Genomic DNA, 25,000 nt, shown 5'->3' with positions numbered 1-25,000 from the left:
ACGCGAGGCTGCACGTTCTAACCGCAGAATCCTACTGCCCCGCGTCCGACCAATGGACGTCGATTGCTCCTATGCTGACAGGACAGAGCGAAGCAGGCACGGCAGTGATCGACGATAAAATCTTCCTGCTTGGAGGTTATGACTGGAACAACCGGGACGTTATAGGAAGTGTTCAGTCGTACAGACCCGAGGAGAATATCTGGAGACGAGAGGCGAGTTTACCGCAGGCAGCAGCGGGAGTAGCGTGCTGTGTCGTGAAGCTGCCATCAAGATATGGCGCAATGGTGGAGGATTGACGGGAGGAAACTTGAAGGAACCTTTGAGAAGTCTTTAAGGCACCTTTTAGAAATCTTTATTGCATCTTTGAGAATTTTTAAGGAATGTTTAATCGCCTGTTTCATCGTGAAACTGCCGTCAAGATACGGCGCAATGGTGGAGGATTGATGAGAGGAACCTTTCACAAATCTTTAAGGAATCTTTAAGGTACCTTTAAGAAATCTTTAGGGAATCTTTATTGCATCTTTGAGAATTTTTAAGGAATCTTTAATCGCCTGCTGCGTCGTGAAACTGCCGTCAAGATATGGCGCAATGGTGGAGAATTGATGAGAGGAACCTTTCACAAATCTTTAAGGAATCTTTATAAAATCTTTAAGGTACCTTTAAGAATCCTTTAGGGAATGTTTAAGTTAAAGTTTAAGGAATCTTTGAGAACTCTTCAAAGAAAGAATTTTTAAGGAATCTTTAAGGACTTCAATATTTAAGGAGGAATATTTACAGAACCTTTGAGAAATCTTTAAGGAACCTTTAAAGATTCAGAACCTTTAGGAATCTTTTCGACGTCTTTAAAGAATCTGTGGAATCCTTAGGGACATCAAATTTAAAGAACTTTTAGATAATCAATAAGGAACCTTTACTCTAAGGAACCTCGAAAGAACCTTTGACGAATCTTAAAGCAACCTTTAGGGAATCTTTAACAAATCTTTAACAAACCTTAATAAGAAATATCTAAGGAACCTTGAAAGACGTTTCTCTAAAAAATATGGGAACCTTTAAAGAACTTTTAAGAAATCTTTAGGGAATCTTTGAGAAGTCTTTAAACAATCTTTAAGGAACCTTTAATGACTTTAATATTTAAGGAACTTTACATAATCTATAAATAATCTTTAAGGAAGCTTTAAAGAGCCTTCAAAAAATTTTAAAGGAACCTTAAATGAATCTTTAAGGACAAGTTTATTCAATCTTTCAGATATCTTAAGAATTGATAATAAGGCTGTTAAGAAATGTTAAAGTGGCTGGATTCTTAGACCACTTTTTGTTAATCCAAAATGTAGATGGTAGAAACTTACGAAATGTTCTTGAAGATTAGGCAAGATTTTCATACTTAAGTGTACGGATATCTTCAATATGTATTACTGTTCAGATAAGTTTTCCTCAATCAAAATATAACCAGAAAAATAAGTATTATTGCAGTTGGAGGAAAGAAAGAACCTTAACCCTTGTTCTGCCAATGTCTTCTGTAAATCCCCGAAAATGGGGCATAACGACACCCTTAGAAAGAGAAGGTTAGGCCACACCAATTTAATTTGTTGGTTCTCGGATTTACCTCTTCATTTTTTTCTGATCTGCAAAAAAAAGATTCTGGTTCTGAATCAACTCAAATATGCTCGTATTTTGCCCTCAACAGTTGAGGAAAGTCCTTTTCTTCCTACTTGTTGCAGTTTTTCCATCTATCAATGCAGTGGTTTGATTAAAAGTTCAAAACTCATTGTTTAGATATCAATGCAGCCTTTTGTGTTGACTTCATGGCTCCAATCGTAGTACTGGGGGCTATAGAAGGATGCCTAGACCTGTTTTTTTTTTTTGCCGTGTCGCGTCATATTTTATTCTGAGAAAATCTGAGAACCAACAAGTTAGATTGGTGTGGCCTTAAGAAATGTTACTGTCAGTAGTTGAGATAAACATGTTATCTGTCACATTTTTCTCCAAGAGAAAGATTGTACTCCAGTCCAGAGCTTTAACCCTAACCCTGCTACCTTCTGTTGTTATTGTACAAAACTGGTGCACGAATGCACGCTTAGCAGAGACAAGGGTTAAAACATGTTTATTGTGTCATTCACAAGAAATATTACAAATGTTTTGTGACAAAATATTCCAGAACTTTGAATTTTCCAAGCAGATATCTTTTTATTATGTCATGCTCTATATTTATATATATTGTATCTTTTTACTGTGCTTTTTGACCAGAGCATAAGCTCCGAGCAATGTTCTATAATTGTTTTATATTAAATAATAAGGATGATATGAAAATATTTTAGTTGATTATATGGATATGGGTGCATTTGTATGGATATGGATGTTGTAACAGTTATATTTTAGTATTGATATGAATGTAATAATTGTTATATTTTAGTTATATTAGTTATATAGGTGCTGGAAATTTCTTAATAGTGAAAAAAAATATCTAACCGGTTATTCTTACTAATTGCTGCTAAGGTGAAGAAACGACGTTTGAGATTTATCAAATGTTGGTACGCTGCATATCAATATAATATAGCCCTGCAATGTATTATAGATAACTTTTCCAGCTTTTGATACACAGTGTAAGGCCACACCAAACTAATTTCTTGGTTCCTGGATTGTTGTTTTCTCAAAAATGAATGTAACATGTACAAGTCGTTCGGTGTAATGTAGCCAGCTACCGCCGCGCCGCGTGCCTGCGAAGCTGGTGTGTTACGCCGAAAGGTGGTTATACCGGCTAATAGTATACCAATACAGATACAGAATAGACACAATACCATTCAGGATGTCTTGTTCATTTGTGTTGGAAGAAGTCAAGAAATAAGTTTAAACTATAATTTCGAACACAAGAAATTGAACCAAATTGTCGACTGTACAAGTCCAGTCTATGTCAAGAAATTATCCACCACTTCTGTGACATTACATAATGCCACAAATTTTCCTGCGAAAATCTGGGAACCGAGAAATTCATTTTGTGTGGTCTAACGTTGAAAGAAAAAGCTGGCCAATGTTGTATGAATACTTGCTGCTGCTGTTCTTGTGAAGAACTTTTATGGTAGTGAAAGTGAAAAATGTTCATGGCCACTTTTGCCATTTGCTTCATATTCATGCAAAAGCTGTTTATGTATATATCCTAACTTATATTTGCTATTTGTATGAAGACAAAGTTGGTACATGTTTTGCTATGCATGCTTTTTATAACCTAGACACAGCCCATTCTGGATAGGTTTGCTGACACATGACCAAATATGGTATGTTTGCAGTCACATGACTATGAGGTAATGTTTGCATCAGCCATGTTGGTTGATTACGCCACACTGATTTAATTTTATGGATAACATCCGCGCGCGCATTGATTTTCGCCTGTTCTCCAAAACAAAAATCATGGCTCTTGTCTGGGCGCCATCCTCCATAGTCCATGGTAGGCAGTGACAGTAGGGAGCCGGTGGTAACTACGGAGGATGGCACCCAGGCTGCCGAAGCTCCACGACTCAAGAACACAGTACATACGTACAGTGCCGATTCATAAATTCCACAAAAAGACAGCATGTGCCGACTTGTCATAAAAGTCGCTATGTAGTACCGCAAATTCACAATACCAGCTTGTATTCCTGTGGTTTAGCAGCATTGTTATTTTTTGCCGGAATTTTTTTAGTCACCCGTGCACACTGGTTTGAGTGTCTTCAGAGGATGTCATCCATAGTAAAAGTCAGTGTGGCTTTACCGATGCATGTTAAGTGGTTAACTTTCCAAGGAATTGACCTGTTGCTTGGCTCTGCATGGTTAGGTAGTATAGCTAATGCATTCCTTTCAATATTCCTTTTTGCATTACAAAAGGTCGCCATCTTGGATCCATGTTCCCACCAAGATGGCCGCATCATTGGAATTACCTATAGTAATGTTGGCACCACCCGTGGGCGTTGCCAAAAATGTTTACATGTTTTGAACTACAAATTAATAAAGCTGCTCCTGTTATGAATGTTGGCTGTTTGGTCATTATTGTATCCATACCCGCGTCTGTCCGGTTCTGTACCTGAATGGGTTAGGGTTAGGATCAGGCACGGTTCTGGATATATACTAGTAGTCTCCGCGTATCCAAGCACGTAGATTTGCGACATGCATACGCGTGGACTATCCAGAACCGTGCCTGAACTCTCTTATTACATGTATATAATGTCCTTGGTCATGAACTGTTGTACTTCAAATCTAGAAATGCGGCCCAATGGCATCATTGCGACAAGTAGGCCACACGTTTCTATGGACGACGTCCTCTGCAGACCCTAAATCCATTTAGGGTCTTCAGATTTAAAACATGAACACTCAAACGCTTGGAAGCTTAAGGTACTAAAGTCTCCAGTGTACACTTGGATGTAGTACCGAAGAACTACAGAGAGTGAGTAAACAATTACTGCCTGCCTGCTGCCTAAGTGCTCAGGCCAGAAGCTGCTTCTCTCCGTAAGGTAAGCTGTGTCTTCTTCTGCTAGTAAGCTTAATCTAAGCAACGGGCGAACTTAGCAACGGGCGAACTTAGCAACGGGCGAACTTAGCAACGGGCGAACTTCGCAACGGGCGAACTTAGCAACGGGCGAACTTAGCAACGGGCGAACTTAGAAACGGGCGAACTTAGCAACGGGCGAACTTAGCAACGGGCGAACTTAGCAACGGGCGAACTTAGCAACGGGCGAACTTAGAAACGGGCGAACTTAGAAACGGGCGAACTTAGAAACGGGCGAGCTCCGGAGATACCTCTATATTATTATAAGACGTTTACCTACAAGAATGCAGCTGAGACACAACAGTAGCCGCTCGCGCCTACAAAATAAGCCTGTCATAAAATTGATAAGCAAAATGATACATGCGTTAACGCTAGAAATAAAGCCTTGTTAAAGAGGGTGATCATGGAACCAGTTGGCGTTGAATCCGGAGGTCTTCATTGTTGACGAGTGAAGATGGTCTTGTCAGATCTTGCACATTTCAAGAGATACGGCACCGGTCTGCAACGGCTGCAAAAGAAAATCGTGCTTGTGACGGATGAGCGAACAAAAACAAAGACGGCAAGGTCATTTTTAGTGTATTCAAATCCATGATGTGGTGGACATCTCTATGTTGAATGGTTAGTTTACTTGATGATGTTATTTGTATTCATTGTATCACTATGAAAGACACAGACGTGTAAGTATCTGTTACCTTTTCGGAGGGCAGTTTGTCCCCTTGCCTTTGGACTCAGCCTGGTGGGACAGGAGAATGAAGATTATTTATCCACGACCACACCCTAACGTTAAAAAAAAATGAACTACTTTTTGTTGAACATTAGGTCCAACATTTACAAAACACTTGCTTGAAGCAATACATACTTACGCAAAAAACAGTTACTCAAGCAACAGGATATGATTTCGGAAACGGTCAGACGTTTCAGGCAGCATCCACTAGCTTTCGTCAGTGACACTGGAGAGTTGCCAGAAAAGCAGGTTTATAAGTACATACTTACCCATAGTTTGCAACTTGTTTCTTCAAACCATCCACGACGCTCTGCAGACCTGCCTCGGACAGAGCCTCCATCAGGACCTCTATGGTAGCGGCGTCTCCCTTCTTCTTCTTCCATTCCTGCAGCATGTCCATGCAGCGGGACTTGTCGTCGCGGTTTCTGCCGGCGATGTTTTGGATGATAGCCCAGTTGAGCCCAAGATGGAAGGCCAAATCCACCCAGTCGGTGCTTACTTCTTCCTTGGTGAAATAGAAATACTTCTCGACGTCTGAAAGAGATTGTGAAACAAGATTTGGAAATACACCGTTCCAATTCATCCTTAACATTCTATCACGGCTTTTAATATACCATATTAGATATTTCTTACCACATGTAAGACATTGCATACTGCAAATAGCAATGAACAAACATTTAGTCTAAACCACTATGTTCAATATAGAACCAACTTGTACTGTAAGTAATATATTAATCTGTTAAATTTTCCTACCTTCCAAACTTTTGCCACCTTCGGCTCCCCTTGGTATCTGTAAACAGAATAAAAAGGGTCAGTAAAGAGTAGTGATCACCTCAATGTGTGTGTTGACGTTTGTTACAAGCAGCTTATGATTCAGAAGTTATCATACATGGCAGTAGTTACAATTAAGTATTGTTATTTGTTTCACCTTGATTTCAATGTTATTCCCTAAGGTATCTGTAAGTGCTCCTTTGAAGGCCACTACTAACAAGAATTCCGAGATCTCATACCTCCATGACATACGGGCTTGATATGTAAATGTAAATTTCGTCTTTAATTATGCAAATGACCTCTGCATTAACATGATATATGCATCGTGATGTATGTTAACTTTTGATTAACTTACATATGTCCCAAGTATGACATTCCCATCATTCACCATTAAGAAATCATAGAATTTTCGCATTAATTATGCAAATTAGTTCATCGTTTGCATAATTAGTATCTGTTGATGTTCCGCCTGCCATAGGTTACATACATTACATGTTTAAAAAGTAGTATAATGTAAAACACTGTAATTATAGAATTTCCTCATTAATTATGCAAATAAAGTCCTCATTTGTATAATTTGCATTTAATTAGGTACATCTCTCTCTCAGCTACCTACACACCAAAAATTATGAAAATATGCTGTTCCTATCTGGACTTATTGGCTTTTAAACATTTCGCCAGAAAGTGCCCTGCAGTTCCAGAACAAGTCACTAGGGGGATCAAACTCACACCACTTATTCCTGACAGGAAAAGCAATCTGTCATCAAAACATCAAGACCATAGCATGTTCAGGACAAAAGATACAAAAACCGGAAGTTCTGCTGCAGTACCAAGGTCATCCACCAGGAGGCCCATATTTGACATTGACCTTTGTCTTCCTAAGACTTACCAACATACCAAATATCATCATAATCCATAAAGGCGTTATGAAGTTATGCTGACTACAAAGTTGAGGAAACACAGACACACACACAGACAGACAGACACACACACAGACATACATACAGACAGACACGCCAAAAACAATACCTCCATTTTTCATGGAGGTAATAATAGATTTAAAGAAATACTGCTTTGCCTCTCGGGTTTGAAATGGCACATGGATTGGGAGCTGGCACAGCAATTCTGGCTTTGCAGATTGTTTGCCCGGGGAATCCTTGACTTCTACGCGTCCCTTCTGCACAAGAGCTTCCAGGCCTCCTTCTTGTTTCTCAACTTCCTCTTTCTGCACTTTGACGCGTGGCATGGCAAAGAAGGCAGCACTTCCTTTACCATCTAGACCGTGTTGGCCCTTCGCCTCTAAAGCCATGACCTGCATGTGGAGCCGGTTGCTTTTCTGGCTGTGGAAGGTGATTTGCTGTTTCGTGCTGTTTCCTACGCCAAATGCTGGGATCGACACGTTTCCCAGCAAACTTACTTCAACTACTTGTCCTTCAAAAAGGTTTACCGAGTCCGTAGGTACCAAGCCCTTGTAACCTTCCTGAAGCAGTGCTTGGCGTTTCCTTTTTGCCTCCTCCGCTTTGGCGCACTCTACGACAAACTGGTTTGCGTCGTCCCCGCTCTGTAGCATGATGAACTGTACAACACGGAGTTGAAGCCATCGGCAAAGTTTTAGGGGAACTGGTCCTAGCTCTGTGTCACCGGTGATGTCTGTGACAACCAGTACAATCCATCTGGAAATAAATATACAGTTATCTCTTTACTAGAGTGACAAATGCGGCTGATAGATGTTTATTTTTAACATATTACGGAAAATGTACAAACATGATGTAACTGAAATTATTTTTGTCACCATTGTATTCAACCAATACCAACCATACCCTGGATTTAATTTTTGTTATTATCTTCTTAGTCCTTGATGTAAGATAAGAGATTACTAGTATATTACCTGGCGAAATGGATGACTTTAAACTCCACAAATTCTGCAGACTCTTGCGGGTTAGTGTTCTCTGTTTCATCCCTCCAGTCTTCTGTCCCCTCCTCACATGACATCACCCTCAGTTTGGTGGGCCTCTCATCTTGGATGTCCATGCGACGTTTAGGATTTGGGACTCGCACTGTGACCGGTTTGTGGATGCGGACGTCAGATTTTGACTCAGTAGTGACATTGACAATCGGGCTGGTGCCAACAAGGTTGCCGAAAGACTCATCCTTTGCCTTGATGTCCTTAACTGCTCTCTGTGGAACCTCTTGCACCTAGAGTTGAAATGAAACGCTGTGTTATAATTTATATCAATTATACGGAGGATAATAGGAGAAATTGGCAAAACGTTTCCATGATGATATGATATCCAACATCCACCAGGCCTTTGACAATGACCACCAAAATTGAATACGTTGTCTTTAGTGGTTTTTAAATCAACGCTGTAGTGTTTTCTCACCTACATCACATAATCATACATTATCATATTATTTATTACTAGGCACATATTTATTGACAATCAGAAATCCACCAAGGTATACTTGACAACTTACTGATATAACTGTAATATGGCCACAATGAGCTAAGCTGAGGCACGGGAAGCCAGGGGACGGGAGATTGAGAGTTTCCCGTGCGGGAACTGTGCCAAGTAAGAGGCGATTTGTCGATTTCGAAAAGGTATTTGACTTCGTGTCCTGGAGAGGGACTCTGCTAAAAACGTCTGAATTCAGGGATTGGGGAACTTCAAGTTATAGGCTAATAAAATGTATGTACAACAAACCTCAGACGTGCGTAAAAACCTCGTCCGGTCTAATGCTATCTTTTGTAAGTAGAAAAAGGCAATCTAAGACCAACACTGTTAAGTCTATTTATCAATGACATCGTACATGTGCTCGATAACGCCGGGATTCCAATGAATGCAACCCTGACCTGAACTGTGACTTGTGTTGGTGTGGTCACAGCCTGTTCCGGAAAGCTGATTTGTACCGCAGGCTGCGTTGATGACGTCAGCTTAAACCCTTCTGTAGGCACAGTAAACTTGTCCTGTTTGGGTTGACTGATGACGGCAAAGATGGAGAAGTGGTCCACTGATACTGCGACACTGTCTTCACCCTGAAACGGAATAAGTTGGGTCCTTTCATTATCTATTTGGAAAACACCATTTCCCATCAAAATAAGTATTAAGTTTTGTTGTCGTGAGGAATTTCATGTTTGTCCACTTACTTTTCTACTGGTTTCAAGTTCTTTCCATTGTGACCTGTCTTTAGTGACCCAAACGACAGCTTCCGTAGCGCCATCTAACGCCTTGCTGTTGTACTGCATCTGCACAGTGACAGGTTTGCGGAAGGTTGTCCCGTGCGGACCCAGCTCTATGATGTCACTCACTAACATCTCTCCGTCCTTCAGGGGAAGAGTGACGTCATTGGGGTTGATGACCTGACAGATGATTTCTGTTTCCATGGTAACGGCCCCACGTGGTATAGAGATGGTACAAAATGGGGTTTTCAGGTCACCTCCTTCTGGACCCACTTTGAGCTTGTAGGTGAAAGGGCTGTGACAGAACATGGAATTTCAGCATATTAACACATAGGTTTTGGTGGTGTTTCAAATTCGCTGTTTAACAACTAAACCAATATAGAACTTTAATATAGTAGCAATATATTGGGGACGTGTAAATCGTGATAATAAAACCTCTGCGAACGTTTCAAACTTTATTCCACCGAGGTGCATTTTGGAATATGGGAATCCTTACAGATTTCTGATTATAGTATTCAGTATACAAGTTGTGTTCAACTGATAGATCCACTGACTAGGAATACCAGGACCATCAAACAAGGTGTGTTTTTTTAACTTTAATTGTCGTGTCTTCTTGAAAATTTCTATTCTACCTAAAATGAGCGTCTTCGTCTTCGAATGTAGTTGTCTAGAGTTGTTAACACCATATTGATATGGCGAAACTGAAACCAGATTTACCTACCGGCCGGCCTTTACTGCTGCAAAAAGCTCGAGAATCTTCTTCCTTCTCTCCAGGATGCGATCTTTATTCTGCCAGGGTGAAACATCTGTACTTGCCGCTATGTCCTTAGGAGTCTCGCCGAACTACACAGAAAACAGCAGCCATTAGACTGGCTCATTGAAGGTGAGTTTAAAACATGATTTAGATTAAACGTTGGAAAATGAATTGTAGAAACGAATGCCAGTGAGAAGTAGAGTTATGGTATTTTTGATGCTTAAATGTGTAAATGCCATTAGAACAAGAATGAAAAATAATTCGCTGTTACTGTAAGCCACCTTTACATGAAATTACACATCTCATAATCAAATGTCTCTCCTTCATACCTTAAAACTGCTTAAGGTAAAATCTTACATTTACATATGATAAATACTATATATACATCATGGCATCATACGTCGATGAAGGTTAGACATCCAGGTAATACGATCAATGACGTTTTCAAAATCATATCCAGTTGCTTGAGTAACTGCTTTTTGGCGCATCATGGCATCAAACTGGATCATACGAACATATAACGATAGTTAGTTAATTCTATGGATATCCTAATCAAGTATCAAGTTAGTTAATTTTGTATCTGTTAACCGTGTCCATTCATCTTCTTTTGTTGTGACCTGTACTTAGCCAAGTGTGGCAAAAATGTGCAATAAAGTTCTTCATTCATTCATTCATTAAATCATGACATTAACACTGTTTTTATTATATCATTATAATAAACCCAAACATGAGGAACATTGATCCCTCAAACATGTCAATTATCAGTAGTAAGCATCAACCCTTACCCGATCCCTACTGTCCACCTGTGCTCCAGCCTTCAGGAGGAGTTTAGCAACACCAACATGTCCTCCTGATGCTGCACAGTGAAGTGGCGTATAAAGACCCTGTAACAGCAATTACAAGAACAGAGATGGCATTACGTATACATTATAACAGAAGCCCATTTTTTTCCTCATGAACACTTTCAAATTTAATTATTATCACTTTACATCATATTACTTGACCTTATTTATACTACTAGTATATCATCCATAGTGAGAGAGCCATAGGGACAAACACTAAATATGCTTGGCGTTCAATGTTCGATAGCCCGTTTTCTTCACATACCAAGTTCTCCTGTTCAGTAACCGATATTCTTACCTCGAGGAAACTGTGTGTCGTGTGGGGGAATGACAATACACTTTGTGCTGTTCAGTATCTGTTATTTTACTATTTTACCTTATTTATACTATATCATCCAAAGTGAGAAAGCCATATAGTGACAAACACTAAATATGCTTGGCGTTTAATGTTTAATAGCCTGTTTCAAGTTCCCTCTGTGTTCAGTAACCGATATCCTCACCTCGAGGAAACTGTGTGTCATGTGGGAGAATGACAATACAAATTGTCCTTCAGTATCTGTTATTTTGTACCTTTGGAGAACTTAGAACTGCGTATCATGTGTTAGTTCAGCTGACACTATTGAAGGGTGTTCTAAAACGTCAGACTCTGTGAACCGGATTACTTCTAACGAACATTCTGGCTTGAGGCAGGCCATGGAAGACAGGGACTTTTGGGCTGCCATTTTGACTCTAGGCCAGGGGCACCAGGACTCGACATAAGTCAAGTATCTGTATCGGCATAGCCGGTAAAACCGCCCTTCGGCGTAACACACCAGCTCAAGTAAGTCAAGTCTAAAGATAGAAAAGAAAAAGGAGCCATGTACATCTGAGCCTACGACAGACATCGGCTATATTAATCGACATTCGTGACTTGTCTGTGATTCAACAAAGTGGTTCATCCCTACTCACCAAGTCGGTACAGTTGACATCCACTCCCTGTCGGAGCAGCTCCGTCACCTTCTCTTCATCTCCACCATCAGCTGCAATGAAGAGTTCCTGAAGAAAGTGACATTCATCGGCATACCGGTAATACAGCAAGAAAACAACACGGAGGTAGAAAAAAGAAATATCATAACTTATGCCCTTCTACAAGTACATGTATCTAGATTATTTGATATTTCTATTCTTTTAAGGATATTGAGCCACTGGTATCATCTGGTAGGATTGGAATTTCACATGCAAAATTATTAAACTAAATTATGTTAATTACGACCTTATTTCCGTCAACAATGAGACAAAGCCCCCCCTCCAAAAAACATGTTCATAAACATATTTTATGGAGATATGAAGTCTCAGAATTCTTGGCACTTGATTTCTTCTGCGCCGCTCCTGCAAACTTACTAAGCTGTTGTGTTACGCCGAAGGGTGGTTATACCGGATATACCGATACAGATATTTCCGGATATCGCCCGGATCTCCGAGGTATACCACCAGGCTGTATATATATAATATACGGTATCTATATTGATTCGGGCACTGCATTTGCAACCCGTCTATATATGGGGGCCAACCGATCAACTTAATTGATAAGATTCTTTGCCTTAAGTACGTAGTCACAACTGACCACCAATGCATCTTACCACAGTATTGGAATTCTACAACACAACACAACACGAGGTATGTAAAAGGGTTTACCTCCTCAAGTTTCAGCTTGGCCCAGGACATATTTCTTGACTTGTACTCTTCTCACGAAAGTTTCGCGTCTTGAGTCTCGGCAGAAGTACAGCAAATTTTAACGGTCTTTGGTCGGGTGTGGACCTGTCAGGTAAAACTTCCGCCTACCTGTCCGCCATTTTGTCTGATGGGTCGCTCACATAGGTAACGTCATGGTTCATTACCTTCATGGTTGTACCAGCCACGGCGTTATTTGGACGGTTCCACTCTAAGCAGGTATTTGCTACCGGGACGTTGGTATTACCTCCATGAAAAATGGAGGTATTGTTTATGGCGTGTCTGTGTGTCTGTGCGTCTGTGTGTGTGTGTGTGTCTGTGTGTGTGTGTGTTTGTGTTTCCGCACATTGTAGTCAGCATAACTTCACAACGCCTTTATGGATTGTGATGATATTTGGCATGTTGGTAGGTCTTAGAAAGACAAGGGTCAAGGTCAAATATGGGCCTCCTGGTGGATGACCTTGGTACTGCAGCAGAACTTCCGGATTTTGTATCTTTTGTCCTGAACATGCTATGGTCTTGATGTTTTGGTGACAGTCACGGCGTTATTTGGACGGTTCCACTCTAGCTATGTAGGTATTTGTTACTTGCTATCTTTTTTAACGAGCCATTCCTTGCCCTGTCCCCCAAGGTTTGGCAATGAATAGAGGAGACTAGAGGTGTGTAGCCTGGGTACTGTGTATTCTAGAGAAGAGATGTTCTTGACTGAACTGGTTCTAACTGGTCACTGGACTAGCCCACTCACCAACGGTGGCAGGATCTACCATTCCCTTAGGAGGGACTTCCACGGAATATTGAATCCTTACATTATGCATTATGGGAAAATGTAAACTCCTAAATCACCTAAATCATTACTTTCTTCCATAGAGTTATGTGTTAGGTACAAATATATAGGGGTTGGTGATATCTACCCGGTTATAACGGGGTGTGGTGCATGTATCTTTATGGTATTTGGCAGGTAGGTCGGAGTTGGAACAACAAAGGTCAAGGTCAATTATGGGTAAACCAGCGGCTTTGCATGGAACTGCAGCGGTGTAAATTACCTTTGAGAGGTTCTGACATAATAACGTCCGTTATCTTCCTCGCAAAGTATTGTCAAAGATTTTCTCATTTGTGATTATTTTTTTTTGTTAGAGACTTTTGTGAGAACATGTTTCGTTAAGTTTGCCCGTCTTCGAATGACGTTCGGCGTAAGAAATGTACGAATGTCTTGACAAGTATAGTAGTAAGTTTGCGTGTCGTAGCATTATACTATAGCGTTGTATTAAGTCACGAGGTTCAAACATGAGTATTATTATTTATATTAATACTATATTATCTATGCAGCAAGTTTATTGTATGGAACATGATGTAAAATCACACCGTGTGTGCCGCTAGCATGTACTTTTAGTATATTTGCTGCTGCTCTCAATTTTAGACACTTGTTTTTACTCATGTGAATTGGGCATTGTTCGGATGCGCTTTTCTCTTGGATGTGCTTGTCGGTGTATCACTCTCTTTCTTCCCCCTCGCACGTCTTGAAGTCACCAACCAACAAATCGCAAAATCATAAACTTTTATTGTTAAAATCCTGCACACAAATACACATTTACCATAATTGTCAGCTTCTTCATTAAGTTGCAATATCAACAACTACCTTCCTACAAGGCATAGAGTATGAGAAGGATGACCACAACAGCTTCTAATAAGCAGCTGAGTCATAAATTGAGTAGCTGTTAGATCCTACAAAATAAGCCTACCTTAGACTTACATAACTGCCAAAAGACAAAAGACTACTTTCTAAGAGGCATTAAGGAGGCTATATATATCAGAGCACTTCAGCCTTCACTTAATAGAGATGGTGGACGATATAAACTCCCTGGCACTTTTGATCGATTGCTTACGTCACGTATCAGTAAAGTCTCGTGTGAATAAGGTCACGTGTTTGTAAACCGTAACTCTCGCGAGATCACGTTGTGAAGTGATTGGTCATTAATTATCCTGATGAAGGCGACAGTGGTCGCTGAAAATTTGATCCCTGTAAATAGTGTGTTGGAATAAAGTTTAACGTTTTACTATAAAAGATAAAAATGTTAACGCTGCAAGCAAAGCAGCATCTTAACGAAGATAACAATGAAATCAGTCGATGGAGGTCTTCGTTAACGTTGCTATAACAATTTTCTAACATTGTTTAGTTTACATTTGACGTTTTTTTGTTAATTGTTAATTGTTTTTTTGTATAAACAACAGCATGACTGGCAGCCGTGACGTACAAGGCGGAATTTCCGATGCTTGTTTAGAACATAAATTGTTCATAGTAGGGTCATTAATACAAGTTGCAATCACATCTGACTCGACAGATTAAACACTTTAGCTAAGTAAATTTACATATTTGGACCTCTTTGCTAGATCATTATGAAAGGCAATGATTGTGAGGACTTTACTTGAAACTCAGCTCTATGAAAATAATCATTTCTCGAACGGTTTCAATAGAGATTGAAAGATATGTTGATAAAACTTGAAATGACAACACTTCAATAAACTGTCCAAATCTTTTCCCACAATCAGTCACTTATTGGCCCCTAAACATAACGTTCTCTATTTACTGCTATAGAATAGCAGGTATAATCGCCTTTTGGCATAACACATCAGTTTGGTTGAATACTCATGAAGGTTAGACATCCAGATAATACGATACGCCAAAAAGTAGTTACTCAAGCAACTGGATATGATTTTGAAAACGTCAACGTGATTTTCACGTTTTCAAAAATCATATCCAGTTGCTTGAGTAACTACTTTTTGGCGTATCGTATTATCTGGATGTCTAACCTTCATCGACGAATACTAAAACTGTTTAGTTCTTGGAAAGTTCAAATGTATACAATGTAACTACGTCCAACAATGTTTCCATATAACGTCTGCTTATTTGCGACTTAACCTATGCCAAAGATTAAAAAGGCATGGACAAAGCAATGACTAAATACTAGATCAAAAGCTTGGATTGTCAGCTTTTCGCGAGTCATGTTCGTTGACGGGTGAAGAGGCTCGCAGTTTAGTTTCTAGTTGTCCTGGTTTCTCCTTTGCTGCAGAAAATATCAGTGAACATTCTTGTAAAGGATGAACGAACTGCAAAAAGAAGGCAGCATGGTCATCGTAATGTGTTTGATTCAATGGCATTGTGTGACCATTTCTATCTTTTGGGACTAATAGTTATGGCACCGGTAAGGTACGAAATGAAAGTGATAATTGATGAATGGGTGTATTGCTACATTGGCTAGTCTACTTCGTTAAGTCTCTCACAGTGAATCACTGACTTACATTAAACTTATATCCTTTTGCCACCACTTTGATTTATCACCACAAAATCTTACTTGTAATTGTGTGAATCATTTAAATAACGTCAGTCGATCATATGTTCATTGTTTTGTATCTATGAAAAATGCAGGTGCAAGTATCTGTCACCTTTACGGAGGGCAGCTTGCGTCTTCTCCTCTTGCCGGTGGAGTCTTCCTGATGGAGGAGGAAAATAGAGATGAAGTTTCTATTAAAACTTACTAGGCGCATATTCGAACGCTGTAACAAACATTGATACAAAAACATCATAGCACAGTTGTGGTTGAGTTTTACTTGCATAAAATGCTTACCCATAGTTTCCAACTTCTAGTGAATATTTCTTCAAACCATCCACGACGCTCTGCAGCCCTGCCTTTGACAGAGCCTCCATCAGGACCTCTATGGTAGCGGCGTCTCCCTTCTTCTTCTTCCATTCCTGCAGCATGTCCATGCAGCGGGACTTGTCGTCGTGGTTTCCGTCTTTCGAGGCAATGTTTTCGATGTCGGCCCATTTGAACCCAAGATGGAAGGCCAAATCCCTCCAGTCTGTGCTCACTGCTTCCTTGATGAAATAGAAGTACTTCCCAACGCCTAAAAGAGATGGTAGAACAAACAATGCCATTTTGTACGCGATGATGTTCGTGCATTGTACACACACATTCGTAATTTATCAGATGAGTGTGAATTTTACCACGACATTCAGTACACCATGCCAGGTATATTCTTACAACATGTAAGACTTAAGATTGAATGTTGCAAATATTAATGTGTGAATATTTCGATATTCTTGTATTCTAAGACAACTTGCAAAACCTGCCGCAAGTAACATTATGTTAAAAAATCGTCTTACGTTCCAAACTCTTGCTATCTTCAGCGTCTGCTGATACCTGCAAACAGAAAAAAAATATTAGGTATGCTTCAAGTTTTCGTGCAACATACATTTGTAGTGGTCGTAAAGATGGAGAGGCTTTCTCAATGTGTGCCTCGACAGAGCTATTGTTATTTCTATTGCTTTATAGGTAATTTCAAACCACTACGGTTCAGATCCCTTTTTTTGGTCAATACCAACAGCGCAGAAATGCTGCTTTACCTGATCTGTAGTCCCAATTGGCACATGGACTGGGAGCTGGCACAGAAATGTTGGCTCCTGAAGCTTTCTGCCGGGTGGATGCGCGAGTTTTTCATGTCTCTTCCGCAGGTAAGCTGTCCTTTTTTGTTTTACGACTTCGACGCGTGGTAGTGCAAAGAAAGCAGCACTTCCTTTACCATCCAGACCGTGTTGGTCTGTCGCCTTCAAAGCCATGATCTGCATCTGATGGCGGCTGCCTCTTTGGCTGTGGAAGGTGATGTGTTGCTTTGTGCTGCTTCCTAAACCAAAGGTTGCGATTGACACGTTTCCAACCAATGCTATTTCTACTACCTGTCCTTCGAATAGATCAATTGCTGACTTGGTAGGCAACGGACCCTTGTACCCCTTTTGGAGTAGTGCTGAGTGCTTCCCTTCTGCATCTTCGGCTGGAGTACATTCTACCACAAATTCGTTTGTGTTATCATCTCGTTGCATCAGTATGAACTGAACAGGACGGTGTTGAAGCCATCGGCAAAGAGTCTTCAAACGGATCGGTCCGAGCTCCTCTGTGTCACCGAAGATGTCTGTGACAACGATTACAATCCATCTGGAAATAAAGTATGCATTTGATCGGTTTACTTTAGTGACAAGTGCATGCTAAGAGATGTGTAGTTTGATAGATTAAGGAAACCTCCATCTATTTCAAATGACATGACTGAAATGTATTTAAACATTGCTTCCCAGTATGTGATGTTATCCTTACTTTCTAATGTAAACCAACAAAATTACCTGGTAAAATGACTGACTTCGAACTCCACAAACTCATGTGTAACCCTGCTCATACTGATGTTGTCCGTCACATCTACCCAGTCTTCTGTTCCCTCCTCACATGACATCACCCTCAGTTTGGTGGGCCCCTCATGTTGGATGTCCATGTAGTGTTGAGGATGTGGGACTCGCACTGTGACCGGTTTGTGGAACTGGACTTCGGAGGTCGACACAGTCTCGACATTGACTATCGGGCTGGTGCCAACAAGGTTGACGAAAGACTCGTCCTTTGCCTTGATGTCCTCAATTGCTCTTGTTGGAACCTCTTGTACCTACGATTGAAATAAACTTCTGGGTTAGATCAATTAATGATGCTTTCATATTAGATTCATGAACCAGGTAAACATTCGAAGATCACTTTATTGCACTGCTTACTACACTTTACAATTTAGCGACAGAAAATGTTGGAATGTTTGTGTAATATCTATAAGGAGAGTGGCCATCGAAAGTTAAGACAAGTTACTAGTACTTAATTAAATCCTTACCTGAATTGTAACCTGGGTTTCTGTGGTCACAGCCTGTTCCGGGAAGCTGATTTGTACCGCAGGCTGCGTTGATGACGTCAGAGTGTGCCCTTCTGTAGGCACAGTAAACTTGTCCTGTTTGGGTTGACTGATGACGGCAAAGATGGAGAAATGCTTCACTGATACGGCAAGCTTGTCTCTGGTCTAAAACGAAATATACCACATGTTATAGAGAACTGTCGGTCAGATATCAGTAGTCCTTCCAATGGCAGAGTCTTATGTCCATCTTATTACAGGACTTAGTATGGAGTTTTCAATCTTAAAGGCTATTAAGTTTCTCTACGTACTTCTTTAGTGGTCTTAAGTTCCGTCCATTGTGACCTGTCCTCAGTGACCCACACGGCAGCTTCCGTAGCGCCATCTAACGACTTGCTGCTGTACTGCATCTGCACAGTGACAGGTTTGCGGAAGGTTGTCCCGTGCGGGCCCAGCTCTATGACGTCACTCACTAACATCTGTCCGTCCTTCAGGGGAAGGGTGACGTCATTAGGGTTGATGACCTGACACGTGATTTCTGTTTCCATGGTAACGGCCCCACCCAGTACAGAGACGGTGCAAAATGGTGTTTTCAGGGCACCTCCTTTTGGACCCACTTTGCACCTGTAAAGGCTGTGACAAAACATGGAAAACCGTATTATGTATACATACTTGTGTATACATACTATCATTGTCCGATGCTCATACAGCTCGAATTAGTATATTCACTCGGTATGATGAATAATGCGGTCCCTACAACAAATAAAAGGTGTCAGCTGTACTGTACAAGCGAAGTAAAAGCATTATACAGACGGCTGACAACAATTAGCATATCATTCCTGTTTTAAACTCATTTCTACGCAAGTCTCCATATCCTGCTTTTATAGTCTAATAAAATGAACAATGATTATCGTATTCAGTTGTGTTTTGTCAGAGATTTCTATTTTACAATTAAATGTAGCATAACGTTGGACGTAGTCCCTTATATCACTGTATTCTCATGTTGTTTGTACTTAAATAAGTCATTGGGCATGTATTTGCAAGAAACTCTGAATAAATGAGTGCTTTAATGCTTGTCTCGTTATGCTTTCCTGATAACACATCATTAACATTAATTATGCAAGACTAGAAACCAGGTTTTACCTACCGACCGGCCTTTTCTGCTGCAAAAAGCTCGAGAACCTTCTTCCTTCCCTCCAGGACGCGATCTTTATCATCGTACCAGTCTGGAACATCTGTACTTGCCGCTATGTCCTCAGGAGTCTCGCCGTGCTATACAGAAAACATATCAATATACATTCGTACGATTTTTGTTCAGAAATATTGTTTTCTCAACGCAGACAAAGACATGTTAATATTGCTTGGAGTTTGCTCATTATACCATTGAGCACAACAAACATGTCCATCACCTGTAGTAAGCATCAACCCTTACCTTATCCCTACTGTCCACCTGTGCTCCAGCCTTCAGGAGGAGTTCAGCAACACCAACATGTCCTCCTGAAGCTGCCTTGTGAAGTGGCGTGTCAAAAACCTGTAACAGCAGGAACAGAGATGACGTCACATGGGAAGAAAGGTCTGTCTCCATCATCCTAATAAACACTTACTAAATATGTCTGACGTTTAACACTCAGACATGCCTTGATCATCTGTAGTACAAATTAACCCTTACCCGACCCTGACTGTCCACCTGTGCTCCAGCCTTCAGGAGGAGTTCAGCAACACCAACATGTCCTCCTGAAGCTGCACGGTGAAGTGGCGAGTCTCCAACCTGTAACAGCAGGAACAGAGATGACATTACATGGTACGAGAAGCCTGTCTTCATTCCCCTAATAAACACTAAATATACGTGAAGTTAAAGATGTCCACCTGTAATACGCATCAACCCTTACCGGACCCACACTGTCCACCACTTACCCGATTCCTACTGTCCACCTGTGCTCCAGCCTTCAGGAGGAGTTTAGCAACACCAACATGTCCTCCTGAAGCTGCACGGTGAAGTGACGTGTCGTCATCCTGTAACAGCAGGAACAGAGATGACATTACATGGGAAGAGAAGCCAGTCTCCATCATCCTAATAAACACTAAATATGCCTGACGTTAAAAACTCAAACATGTCCATCACCTGTAGTAAGCATCAACCCTTACCTCATCCCTACTGTCCACCTGTGCTCCAGCCTTCAGGAGGAGTTCAGCAACACCAACATGTCCTCCTGAAGCTGCACGGTGAAGTGGCGTGTCTTCATCCTGTAGCAGCAGGAACAGAGATGACATTACATGGTAAGAAAAATCTGTCTCCATCATCCTAATAAACACCAACTAAATATGCCTGACGTTAAAAACTCAAACATGTCCATCACCTGTAGTAAGCATCAACTCTTACCAGATTCCTACTGTCCACCTGTGCTCCAGCCTTCAGGAGGAGTTCAGCAACACCAACATGTCCTCCTGAAGCTGCACGGTGGAGTGGCGTTTTTGCATACTGTAACAGCAGGAACAGAGATGACATTACATGGGATTAGAAGCCTGTCCACATTACCGTAATAAATATAAATATAAGTAAATATAAATATGCGTGAAACGCAACGCTCAAACATGCCCTGATCATCTGTAGTAAGTATCAACCCTTACCAGATCCCTACTGTCCACCTGTGCTCCAGCCTTCAGGAGGAGTTCAACAATACCAACATGTCCTCGTAAAGTTGCATTGTGAAGCGGTGAGTCTCCAAACTGTAAGTGTAACAGCAGGAACAGAGATACGGATTACAGGCATTAGGTATAAATACATGGTAAGAGAAGCCCATTGGTTTTTGCTCATGAACACTTTTGAAATTCAATTTTTATCACTTCACATTATATTACTTGACCTTATATCATTATCATCATCCATAGGGAGAAAGCCACATAGTGCCAAACACTAAATATGCTTGGCGTTTAATGTTCAATAGCCTGTTTCAAGTTCCCTTGTTCAGTAACCGATATCCTCACCTCGAGGAAACTGTGTGTCATGTGGGGGGGAATGACGATACACGTTGTCCTGTTCAGTATCTGTTATTTTTTTACCTTGGGAGAACTTAGAACTGCGTATCATGTGGAGCGACTACAGTGTGTTAGTTCAGCTGACACCACTGAAGGGTGTTCTGAAACGTCAGACTCTGTGAACCTGATTACTTCTAACGAACATTCTGGCTTGAGCCAAGCCATGGAAGACAGGGACCCTTGGGCTGCCATTTTTAATCTCCAAGCAGATTCGGTGGGGTGGGGCGAACGTTGGATACAGGCGGCCAATGGATACAGGGCTGGCCAATATAAAGTCCCCTTGCCCCACCGAATCTGCTTGGAGATTACCATTTTGACTCGTGGCCAGGGGCAACAGGACTCGACATAAGTCACGTACATGTAAGTCAAGTCTAACGATAGAAAAGAAAAAGGACCCATGCATATATGGGCCTACGACAGACACCGCCAATATAAATCGACCTCCGTGACTTGTCTGTGATTCAACAAAGTGGTTCATCCCTACTCACCAACCAGTGCTGACAGTTGACATCCACTCCCTGTCGGAGCAGCTCCGTCACCTTCTCTTCATCTCCTTCAGCAGCTGCATCGCGGAGTGCCTGAAGAAAGCCGCATTCATCATCTTAATACAGCAAGAAAACAACACGGAGGTAGAAAAAAGAATATCATAACTTGCCCTTCTACAAGTACCGTATCTAGTTTATTGGATATCATTTTATACTTTTATAGTATAATAAGTTGAAGTCGCTGGTATTATCTTTAGAAGTCATTCCCTAAACGTAATGATGTAAAGAAATACCTGAAGTTTGCTTGATATTAATGTACGTACGATTGTGCTTTCATCAGCCACAAAGGAGAGGAAACAACGTAATTTCACACCGTTTAGTATTGCGATGGACTTTTGGAAGTGGTTGCTCAACATCAATTAAAAGGCAATCCAGGTGTTCAGACGTCTTCCCCAATATTTGTTCTTCAAACAGTTATAAAACTATAATACTATGGATAATACTATGGATATGGAGTCACTGGTATTATCTTAAGTAATTCCTTATATATATAAACGTAATGATAACAAACACCTGAAGTTTGCTTGATATTGATGCACGTATGATTGCGCAAACTTTTGCCAGCCACAAAGGAGAGAAACAACGGGATTTTACATCGTTTAAACTACGCAATGGACTTTTGGAAGTGACTGCTTAACATCTTTATTCATCATCAATTAAACAACAATCCAGGTATTCAGACGTCTTCCCCAATATTTGCTCTTCAAACAGGGCAACAGTTATAAACCTGTTGCTAATTACGGGTGCGATCTGGTTACCAAGCAAACTTGATCAAACATCGGTAACGGACGTTCAAAGTCCACAGACGCTGGACCACGCATGCCCAGAACGTTGTTATGTTATTATTTTATTGCTCATATTCAGGTAGGGAATCAGTCTAGACGTCCATTCCATATCTGCCACGGTACCTGCTATATTACAATATCCCAACTGAACCTTCTTTACGTTACTTGGCCACAACTGACCACTAATGCAAGATAAACAAGTTGAAATTTTACTACACCATGCAAGTAAAACAGTTAACCTTTTCACGTACCCAATGGGACATCTTGCTTGACTTGTACCTTTCTCACGAAGGTTCGCGTCTCAAAAAATCAATTAAAATGTCCATATAATTATCATATTTGTTCCGGTACCTGTTATATTACAATTTCCACCAATCAACTAGAGCTTCTTTATGTTAGTTGGCCACTGATAAAAGACTGTATTGGAATTCTACAACACAACACAAGGTAAGTAAAAAAAAGAGGTTACCTCTTCAAGTTCCCGCTCGGACATCTTGCTTGACTTGTTCCCTTCTCACGAAAGTTTAGCGTCTTGAGTCTCGGTAGAAGTACGGCAAATTTTCACGGTCTTTGGTCGGGTGCGTAACGGTGGGGAGAAGTTTCCGCCTACCTGTCCGCCATTTTGATCGATCGGACGATGACCTTAACATGACGTAATGTGGACTGTACCATTCACCAGTACCTTGCCATGTTATTCATAATGGTGAGATAAAATGCCTACATTCTTTAGTCGGTCATTTTAAAGACTTAGTCATGTAGCCATTTGAAAGGAAAATTGGTAGATATGATGTTTCTTTGTCTACGAATGCTATCTGTAAATGTCTTCCACGCATATTTTAGAAACCTTAATGATTGATTGCAAAAGTATAATTTTCTGAGGGATTTTGAAGTAATAATTTTGCTCTCAAATTACATTTACCATTATCCTATTAGCATTAAATAACATGAATGTGCAATTATGTGACTACTTCCTGACAATTTCCGAACATGTACAATCATCACACATGATACACTGTATCTCATGGACTCAAGGAATAGATCATTTATTGAACAGAGAGCCCCGCTGAACCAGTTACCAAATGGTGGGCTATGATTCAGACAAGCAGACAACGGAACTTCAGCCGATGATGATGCCTGGCATAGAACCATCTGTAAGAAACGAAAAATGTTTTTAACTCAGCGGACACAATCTTGTTTGTTTACGACAATAATCTTATCAAAAAACCTGCCATAGAACTTTTTGTACTTAATTTTTAACTTTCCAAGCTCAACTTTACCTGAAAAGAAGCTTGATTAAAAATGGTTGCTTACAATTTACGCATTTATAACTATTGGTTGCATAATTTGTCTAGGAAATTATTCATGGAGCCAAAGGACCCTGGTAGAGATAATCAAAAAGCGCCGCCTACCGGCACATGGAGGATAGCAGATTGCGCAGCCGCTGTCGTCTGTGCGGTAAACTGCGCATGTCGTCCAGTAGTAACACGGCATCGTGCTGCAGCCTTCTGGCTGCCCTGTGAAGTAATTTTAAAAAAATCAACGAGAGTAAGAGCCAAGTTAAATCCTTCTCCGAAAATCTGGGTGTATAGGGCGGTGCCCATCTCCTCTTTGCCCTTGGGCCACACATTTACAGTTGGGTGACCAATACTGCATGGACTAGTCTACGTGATGCGTGACCGTTCACCTACCAAACAGATCTTAGGGTTGCAAAAGACAGTATCAAATTGGCCAGGCAACATTCAGTGATCAGAGAGGGTCCAATACGCCACACAAGGCCATACAAAATAAAAACATAAAAACTCTAATATTATGTAGCCCATAGCGACAATATATATAAAAGAATGCCTCAATGTTAGAGACTACATGTTAGAGAATACAAAACCTTTATTGTTACCGCTGACATATATTTCGTACGTACGTATTTTGCCGCATACCTATGTGTACATACGATGGCGTTTATCCATACATGTAGGTAGCCTTGTTAGACCTGAAGTTGTAGAATACTATACAAAATTCCCTGTAATATTTTGCTGTGTCAATAAAGAATCTATATATCTATTAAATGGTAACGATACTCCCCCCCCCCCCCAACAACCTCTGCTTGTAGACTACCCATACTCACGATAGCAGGTGCAGGGATCGCCGACACAGCCGTTTCCGTCCGCCGCCACCCCGAACGGACACTGCGCCGGGCCGTACGGAGTGTCGGGCACCAGATCACAGGCGTGGGGAGGGCAGGCCGGCTGGTCTGGGGAGTCAGAGAGAGAACACAGTTATCCAGTTACTACTGTAAACTCTCACAGGCGTGGGGAGGCAGCCGGGCTGGTCTGGGGAGTCAGAGAGAGAACACAGTTTTCCAGTTACTACTGTAAACTAATCTACTCTACTCTATCGTGTTCTATTCTATCGTGTTCTATTCCATCTCATTCTATT

At 40.9% G+C, this 25,000-nt stretch overlaps 4 protein-coding genes across 5 annotated transcripts in view; 1 reads left to right on the top strand and 3 right to left on the bottom strand.

Annotated features, from left to right (window-relative positions):
- LOC109485739 (kelch-like protein 26) overlaps nucleotides 1-316 on the top strand; it is a 7,605-nt gene extending 7,289 nt beyond the window's left edge. Inside the window, exon 9 of the mRNA XM_019789415.1 lies at nucleotides 1-316. This exon is cut by the window's left edge and continues 248 nt beyond it. Coding sequence (XP_019644974.1) covers nucleotides 1-296 — 296 coding nt within the window. The 3' untranslated portion in view covers nucleotides 297-316.
- A 5,186-nt stretch (nucleotides 317-5,502) lies between these two features.
- On the bottom strand, nucleotides 5,503-12,621 carry LOC109485717 (ankyrin-2-like). The gene is made up of 10 exons (XM_019789382.1): nucleotides 12,457-12,621; nucleotides 11,731-11,817; nucleotides 10,726-10,824; nucleotides 9,908-10,029; nucleotides 9,154-9,481; nucleotides 8,860-9,042; nucleotides 7,897-8,204; nucleotides 7,087-7,681; nucleotides 5,991-6,027; nucleotides 5,503-5,771 (listed from the first exon to the last, which is right to left on the bottom strand). The coding sequence occupies exons 1-10, from the start codon at nucleotides 12,484-12,486 to the stop codon at nucleotides 5,503-5,505; spliced, it is 2,058 nt and encodes a 685-aa protein (XP_019644941.1). The 5' UTR covers nucleotides 12,487-12,621.
- A 3,314-nt stretch (nucleotides 12,622-15,935) lies between these two features.
- On the bottom strand, nucleotides 15,936-23,060 carry LOC109485716 (ankyrin-3-like). The gene is made up of 11 exons (XM_019789381.1): nucleotides 23,037-23,060; nucleotides 21,726-21,815; nucleotides 20,830-20,928; nucleotides 19,349-19,473; nucleotides 18,513-18,834; nucleotides 18,187-18,369; nucleotides 17,663-17,973; nucleotides 16,895-17,480; nucleotides 16,655-16,691; nucleotides 16,116-16,395; nucleotides 15,936-15,981 (listed from the first exon to the last, which is right to left on the bottom strand). Exons 1-11 carry the CDS (start codon nucleotides 23,058-23,060, stop codon nucleotides 15,936-15,938), a joined length of 2,103 nt encoding a protein of 700 aa, XP_019644940.1.
- A 552-nt stretch (nucleotides 23,061-23,612) lies between these two features.
- Nucleotides 23,613-25,000, bottom strand: part of LOC109485784 (cysteine-rich motor neuron 1 protein-like) — a 2,976-nt gene continuing 1,588 nt past the window's right edge. Inside the window, exons 1-2 of one of the 2 annotated variants that reach the window (XR_002141148.1) lie at nucleotides 23,977-24,074; nucleotides 23,613-23,716 (exon numbers count right to left, since the gene is read on the bottom strand). Coding sequence is in view for 1 of the 2 variants with exons in the window: in XM_019789469.1 (XP_019645028.1) it covers nucleotides 23,685-23,716; nucleotides 24,690-24,815 (158 nt within the window). In the remaining variant the exon portion in view is untranslated. Of the gene's footprint in view, nucleotides 23,717-23,976; nucleotides 24,075-24,689; nucleotides 24,816-25,000 lie in introns of those variants that run through there. The other variant, XM_019789469.1, reaches the window with a different exon arrangement.

Source organism: Branchiostoma belcheri, unplaced genomic scaffold, assembly GCF_001625305.1.
Source record: "Branchiostoma belcheri isolate BF01 breed outbred unplaced genomic scaffold, Haploidv18h27 scaffold78, whole genome shotgun sequence".
Lineage (NCBI taxonomy): Eukaryota > Metazoa > Chordata > Leptocardii > Amphioxiformes > Branchiostomatidae > Branchiostoma > Branchiostoma belcheri.
This window is presented reverse-complemented; position numbering and strand designations above follow the sequence as displayed.

Coding starts and splice junctions, on each gene's coding strand:
- LOC109485717 (XM_019789382.1), bottom strand. CDS start 12,486: ATGTCCTGGGCCAAGCTGAAACTTGAGGAG. Junction 11,818..12,456: donor CCAAGCTGAAACTTGAGGAG/GTAAACCCTTTT, acceptor CACTTTCTTCAG/GAACTCTTCATTGCAGCTGA. Junction 8,205..8,859: donor CAACACAAGTCACAGTTCAG/GTCAGGGTTGCA, acceptor TTTCAACTCTAG/GTGCAAGAGGTTCCACAGAG.
- LOC109485716 (XM_019789381.1), bottom strand. CDS start 23,060: ATGTCCGAGCGGGAACTTGAAGAG. Junction 17,481..17,662: donor GAAGTCAGTCATTTTACCAG/GTAATTTTGTTG, acceptor CTTTATTTCCAG/ATGGATTGTAATCGTTGTCA. Junction 15,982..16,115: donor CTAGAAGTTGGAAACTATGG/GTAAGCATTTTA, acceptor CTCCTCCATCAG/GAAGACTCCACCGGCAAGAG.